The following is a 7,761-nucleotide window of genomic DNA, read 5'->3' as shown; positions in this document are numbered from 1 at the left end:
GAGGTGGAGGGGAGCCGTGTCATGCATTCTTATAGCGTTTGAATGGGAGGTCAGCGGCTGGGAGCCGGGTACCGGGCTTTTATTCTGAGTTAGCACGGCCAGGTAGGGATCAGGGGTGGCACCGTGCACTCCATCATCCCGCCCCACTCCAAATGGAAACGCCATAAATCACATTAGCGTGGAGCAGGAGGGGGACAGGACGGCCCGTTTGAATGGAGGCTGAACTGATTACATTACAACATCAGCAAGAGCAGAGAAATTAAAAGGACACTATCATGTAGAATCAACGCTTCTGAGCTTTGCATCAGGTTATAATATTTTTCCCTCATCAAAAAAATACCTAGTGTTGCTTTAATTCTTTCATGTATGTTTGGGAAATCTTTTAATCTCCATGGCAACCATTCCGTTTTCAAACCATTTAAGGAAGAAGCTCCTTCAGTTTCCAAGCTTCTGAGCTTACGCCTGCCCCATGACTCCCTCACTCAGCTCCTACAGACTAGCCAGCAGCAATTAGCAACCTCCTGGTGCATCCGTATGGTTCAAGTTCAATTTTCTGGGGGGATGAAAAGATCAAAATACAAACAAATGTTCCGACCAGAACATTTACGGTACGTCCATAAATCGGACGCAGAAACGACATCCGCAAACCACAGCGATGAACCACAAAGCTGCTTCCCTTCACCTAACGAGGTCCAACTTTTGCTTCAAAAACCAATCTGATGGGACATTGGGAAAGATTATTGTGTTCAAGTTGTGCTAAAAGAAGCCAGATATTCAAACCTAAAATAGCGTCTCAATGCTAATTTTAAACATGTTTCAGCAGCAGAGATGTCCCCAATGTTCCTAAAAACGTATTTGTTCAAAGATATTCAGTGAAACATCAGAAGTTACTGAATGGATATAACAGCAGTTTGCACCAATCTGATGGTTGAATAACCTAAATAACAAAAATAAAAGCTATAAATACCTTTATTATTGAGCTCATGTGTTCATTTATTCCATAATTTAGCATCAAAAGGTTTTTTTCAGCGGAAAATGTTTCTTTTTTTGTCAATATGTGTTTAATGGCTGTTTGTTCAGTGATATCTTCTGCTAACAGCTGGTCCGTTACCTTTGTAGAACAAAGTCCATGGCCTTCTGCCTGATCCCGGCGTAGTAGGAAGGACTTTCCTTCCAGGCCACAACGTTGTGAGCGTCGTGGAAGAGGTGAACGTTGACCAGATCGAAGTCACTGTGAGGGGGAAAAAAAAAACTTTGTGAGGGACATTTCCTTCAAAAAATCACTTTTACAGCAGATTATTAATTGTTATTGTTTAAACAGAGCCTTAAGCATATTTATTAGCAAAGCAGTGTGACATTTTAAACCCCTGATAGGCTTTCTTCCACCCTGTCCTGTTAGGGGGGAGCAAGACGACTCAATGTGCTGATGAACACCTCCCTGCTGATTGTATCGGTCTGAGGAATTGATCGTATCTCAAGGTTTATTCTGCAGTGACATCCTGAACAAATGACAACATTCATGGCTTAGACAATACATGTTTATCCCGTCCCAGATCTGATCTCCTATTCTTCACCGGTCGGCCTCTCCCTGCCGCTGCTGTCAAACGTCATGCCCCTATTAAATGCTTACCGTTTCAGCTCTTTAGTCCTCATGTCATCCCTCTATTAGATTACAATCCCCTCCGTCCCCCCGCAGCCTCTGCACACTGGGAGTTTCTATTCATGCCGTGCAGGTTCAATTGCATCTAATGTTTTCTGTCATCTGTCATATGCAGCTGCTTGACTAAGGGGATTACGTCTAATCAAATACGGTGGCGCAGGGCCCACAGAGGGTACGGTACGTACAGAGCTCTCCCCGTCTAACCTGGGAGACGTCAGACGCATCTGACACGGCTGGATCTGCGGCCCTAATCGTGCTGATAGAGCTGCAACGACTCGAGGCTGAGCGGTGATGAGGTGGGTGGGACGTGTTGCTGTTAGACGGCTGTTAATAAAACTCACCAGCTGGAAAGGCCCCATCGAGTTCTGATGAATCCCTTTCTGGACCACTGGCACTGCAGAACAGAGAGACTCGGTTTAGAACATGTTATCAGCCAAATTTTGACAGAAAGACGAGTGGAAGCTATTAGATGATGAGGGTATTTCATTTCAGAAGGGGTTTGTTGAAATGCAATGCTTAAAACATCAACAAAACTTTAATGACAAAGGCTTTTTGAGTGAGATATTTGATCACTTTTCTTGTTTGAACTGGTCGGTTTCCTTCCCTCCACAGACCTGGATTTGAAGCGTGTTACAAAGATTTTCAGTTGGGTTCATACAAGTTAATCTCAGCCTACTTTCTACATTTAAAAATAAATTCTGACGTGCATTTATGATCCATATCGTCTTGGAACACCCAACTACGTCCACGTTTTCACCTTCTAGCTGCTGATCTGAAGTAAAGTCAAAGATGTTGGAGACAGAGGGACTGAAAAAACAACTATGACTGGCTTCTTCAATATTTGAAACACCAAATATACTTTAGGATGCATTGATATGCACAGTAAAATCCATCTTAGCTCTACCGCAGAAGCTAGCATCCATGGTCTTTCTTATCTTCAGTCTCAAAATTTAGTGTAACAGAGTATAAGAACATCCACATGAGGGCCTATAAAAAAAACCGAAATTCTTCAAATTCTTCAATCCGTCAAAGTTTTTCCTTCCACTTAACTTTCCTTGGATGTAACTTTGCCAAACGTATTTCTTGAAATAAGTCTCTTGTTATGAAAAAAACTGAACATTTGTAACATTTCTGTTTCACTTATAATATAATAGTTTTAAAATAGTTTTTAATATAATTTTTAAGTTTTATGAAAAAGCTGAATTCTGAGTTCCCATTGGTTGTACAACACAGTCTTTAAAATTAACAGAAATAATCAATTCAAATATATCAGTGTGTTTAATGCCAACATATAATAAGTTTCCCTTTTTGGATCCTTCAATGCTATCTTAAATTATTGGATTTGCTTACTTGCAATACCATTTATTTCCCTGTAAACTGCAATAAACTTGGCTTAGACCTCAATAACAAAAGAATATAACTTCTGTCCTATGTATAGAAAAGAAACCAGACCAGGCTGAGGTCAGAGGTCACACCTACGGCAGTGTGATATGTTTGGATCAGACCTTATTGGGTTTGTTCTGGACAGATCGGATCAAACCAGCTGCTTTATTCCCCAGCAGCACATGATCAAACAGCGCATGATTCACCATGAAGCTGGTTATTAAATGAGAGATAAATTGATGCTGTGAGTCTTCTCATTCGGAATAAGATAAATATCTCTATTTCCCACAACCTTTTTCTTTCTTTTCCAGTCGATCTCTCTCCCTCTTCGGGAGTTAACTGCGGTGATAAATAAACTAATTATGGGCCAGGTCGCATAATTACAAATTGACTAATTTTATTTAAAAAACCCAGATGCAAATTAAAGGGCTAAGAGGTATTTGATTGCGCCTTGCATCCTTCAATCTGCATTAGTACAAGATTAACTGTATCAAATTGAATTACATTAGCATACTTGAATTAATCCATACTGCCTCTGCAGGATGCATGGGCCCAATTATAACTCGCTCGTCCAATGTTGTGGTTTTGAAAAGAGCAAATGGAATTAGATATGAGTTTCAGTTTATGAGTTTCTAGAAAAACAGATTGACCTTACGCACTCAGGAAGTGAATAAAAAGGAGAAACAAGCACAATAAAGGCTGAGTAACTACAGGCATAATGGACTTTATGTCCTCAGAACAATACGATTACTTTACAGCAGGAACAAATCCCTCAGCTTGTAAAGTTGTAGAAGGAAGGGAAGCCACTAGAGAGGATGAGGAGGTGGGAAGATGAAGGTTAGGGATGGCGGTGGGGGATTCGTACGAGATCTGACTGCCGCCAGAGACGATTAATCTCGATTTAATTTTAAGAGCCATTAACTACGATCACAGCATTAAAATCCATCACTTTTCTGACACCTGGCCGCAGATTACCCCATTTCCTGCACATATGACTGATTGACCCCCCGGTTCCTCACAAACACACACAAAGGCAAAGTCTCGCACTTTAAAACAGAAAGGCAGCTCTCAGAAATTGCAGCAATGAAACCGGTTCAGTTTGGGACAAGAGTCCGGTTTGGGATAGCATCTTGCTGCATCAGCTGACAGGAAGACGTCATGATTTGGCTGCAATACAGGTACACTGTACATTATGCATAAACAACCAAAATGCCAGAATTGAAATCCATTTATCAAGTGAAAAAAAAATAGGGCTGAGACGATTAATGGGATTAATCGTGATGAATCGATTGCATTTAGTTATCGATTAATCGTTAGCTGGAGTATACATACTCAAAAAGGCCATTTTGCTGAAAGAATAACACTCAAAGCAGTAATTAAACCAAAAACTGTTGAAAGAGACATATCATTTTCATCGAAATTAACATTTTCTTCTGTAAATATGTTCTACACAGAACTCATTAAGTGGCAAAGATTTAACTTCTAATTCTGGAAGAACCTTTTGCTATTCATTTACTAATCAGTAATTTAAAATGTAATTAACAGATCTGTCCTACACTGTGTTGATGCTAGGTCAAGCAGAAACAGCTCAGCTTTTGATGTTAGAAGTATATCTTAAGCTCCATATGGATCCTTTATTACAAATAATCAAGCGTACACTAATTTAATGATACACTGTCGCATTTGAGGGAACAAAATGTTTATTTTCTGATATTAAAAAGGAATTTAATTATTTCTTTGCACCTTTAATGTATTTGATATATCAAAAATTTTAAATCAAAAATCTGCATAATGTGCTATTTTTATCTGATTAATCATCAGAATAATTGATTAATAATCGAGACAAGTGACTAATCAATTAATTAATCAGTAAGGATAATCTATTGATAGTCAGAATAATCGATAGACTAATCAGTAACTGAAATAATGTGAGTTGCAGTCCTAAAAACAATAAACTGATGGCGTGACATGTTGGCTCCAAATAATAATGTCATCCCCGGATGTGGGTGGGGGTTTGATGGGGGGGTGCGAGGGGCAGCAGGAAGGCCACGAGGCTCAGGGTGACATTGGCTCAGCTTCCACAGGTCAGTGATGGCGTCTCCGCCTGCGACAGTGATGAACGGCGGCTGCAGAGCGGGTCGCGTCCGGAGGATGCACAGACTGACCGCCAAGCAAGGAGCCACACAGAGGGGTAAAAGATGGAAGAAAAATGAAGCATTCAAGAAAATACTGTCATGGTGAAAAGAAAGCACACCTCCTTTCAGTTCTAAAACGATTTAAATCTGATCTAAACTGCACAGAAAAAAACATAACAGATTCAACCCAACTATATATTAGTCCCTCCAGTTTTCCACAGTTCCAGGATTGTGGAAATTCACAAAAAAATAAAAATAAAATGAACAATTCTCTGCATTTGTTTCTTGCCAATTAATAATTTTAAGTATTTTTGAGTAAATTGTTTGCCAAAATGGTCAAGAACATTGACTGCTAACTCCCACCTGTAGGTGGCAGTATTTCTTACTTCTGCAAAACTGCTGCCTAATGTGTCCTTGATGTCGACTAATAGTCTGAGATTGACATAGTGAGTAACATAAAGTCACAATTACGGTCATAAATAAGCGCAAAGGACATAGCAAAAAGTAGCAGCACAAAATTTGTGATTTTGATAGCAAAAAAAAATCATAATAGCAAAATCCTGGACAGACAGTCTATGAAAGCAGGCTCAATTCAAACCTAGAAAGACATCAGCGTTGACCATTAATCTGGGAAGGGCTCCAAGGCCATTTCCAAACCATCTGAAGTTCAACACTGCACTTTGATGAAGAGTATCCACAAGTGAAAAACTATTAAAACATCTTCTAATCTTCTTAAAGTTTAATTTCAGACTCAGAAATGGAAAGTTAGTTTATTTTATCTCAAATGCAAAATGTATATTTTTTGGTACAGTTTTGGCTTAATCACTGCTCTGAATATGTTGTTATTTCAGCAACTGGCGTTTTTGAGGTTCGTGTACTACAGTTAACGATTAATCTGACAATTATTTGACTAATAAATAAATCGAATACACTCCATGACTGAAGCCTGTCAATCATGGAGTGTACTTATATTTTTCAGAGATTTAATGTGGATCTGTTGTTGCTTTTGGGTGCTAAAATAGGATTTTCATCATTTGTGGGATTGTATGTCTAATTTTAAAACAGCTACAAGGCATTCTCTTTACCCCACAACTTAAAAACTACACAACTGTGACTACAGAATTTTTTTTTAAATGTCAGGATTTATTATAAGAGCCTCACAACACCCTCCTACGACTATTTCCTGGTCCATCTCTTTTGATTCTTTGACCTTTTGTATATTCCAGCTGAAAGCCTGACCCCCATAAATAACATTTTGGCAGGATGATGTTTGGAAGGGGGTGAGGGGTGGTTTAGTGGTGTGGGACAGAAATGCACAGCCAGTAATAAGTAATACACACAAACACTGATTGATTTGAGCCTCGGTAGACGATCACATCTATCCTTATTCCATCATCTTGCAAGGGGACCCACTAAATAACAGAAGGGTCCCTCACAGGGTTTACAGCCGCAAAGTGACTCCCTGCAGCAGAGTTTACTCGCCTTCTATTTGCGAAAATGATCTCGGCAAGCCTTCATCTCGACATTAGCCTCTCATTTGAGAGCTCCTCGCCGTCTCATGGATCACGCCTGTCACGGAGGACGGCATCCGTGTCACAGGTGTCTTGTCTGGTGATAAACGCGGCGAGCGTTTTACAAGCGACGCCGCTTTAAATGACTTCATCTCCTTAACGTAAACATGAATCACGGCAGAGGGAGGGGAGGAAACAGGAAGGAAGTTAACTTCCATGGAGGTCTGAACTTTAAAGTAATCAAAGTGCTGAAACAGAAGCTTACTACAGGGGGCACTAAAAGGGTATGAAAAGTTGGTGCTTTTATGGGCGCGCTGATGGTGCCAAACAACAAACTCATATAGATGTTGATCTACAGCCTGTCTGTTCATTTCTTCCTTTCTCTCACTTATTTCCTCCCCCCCTCCACGCCTGTGTAAAACAATCAATACCAAGGGCACATTAAGGTCTGGGTCGTATACTTTATTTATATTAGGCAATGACAAATCCTTATGATGCAGTGGCTTTTGGACGCACGTGGCGCCAAAGGAGTATTTACATTCTCTCCCACGGTGGAAGGTGGAGATGGACGGAACAACGGAGAACGACAAGACGTCCAAATCCATCACAGAGGCCTTTCAAAAGAAATGAGCCCCACGATTTGGGCCAATTCTGTTTTATTCAGCATTTCAATAAATGCCCTCCTTTCTCTCTTTCTTGTTGCTGTGTAGCTACGACTCAGGAGCCGGTTGGGAAAAAGGAGTGATGGTCAGCGTTGTTGCTTGAAATCACCCCGATTTTTCCAAATTCATGAACTTTTTTCCACCAATTGAATTCAATTTACCATAAACACCTCAATTGTTTAATTGGTATGAGATTCTCAGATTAAAAATGTAGTTTTATTGTGTTTAAAGACAGCTGTGCTGTATTATTTTAAGCTTTGTTTGAGGATGTGTGTGGATCATCACCACTCCTTAAAGAGGTTTTAAAGAGACAGACCTCAATTTCTATCTCTTTGGCTCAAAACACATAAAAACTGAAGAAGTTAATCTGAACTGAATCATTTTACTGAACACAGAGATTCATGAAACCT

General features: G+C 39.9%; 1 protein-coding gene across 2 annotated transcripts in view; it reads right to left on the bottom strand.

Moving 5' to 3' along the window:
- Positions 1-7,761, bottom strand: part of LOC122842215 (inositol polyphosphate-5-phosphatase A-like) — a 162,279-nt gene that overhangs the window by 64,966 nt on the left and 89,552 nt on the right. For both annotated transcript variants that reach the window (XM_044135869.1, XM_044135870.1), the window contains exons 7-8: positions 2,002-2,054; positions 1,112-1,231 (exon numbers count right to left, since the gene is read on the bottom strand). In XM_044135869.1, the coding sequence (XP_043991804.1) occupies positions 1,112-1,231; positions 2,002-2,054 (173 nt within the window). The remainder of the gene's footprint in view (positions 1-1,111; positions 1,232-2,001; positions 2,055-7,761) is intronic.

Source organism: Gambusia affinis, linkage group LG13 (genome assembly GCF_019740435.1).
Source record: "Gambusia affinis linkage group LG13, SWU_Gaff_1.0, whole genome shotgun sequence".
Classification (NCBI taxonomy): domain Eukaryota; kingdom Metazoa; phylum Chordata; class Actinopteri; order Cyprinodontiformes; family Poeciliidae; genus Gambusia; species Gambusia affinis.
Note: the sequence above shows the minus strand (reverse complement) of the source record. Positions and strands in the feature narration are given on the sequence as shown.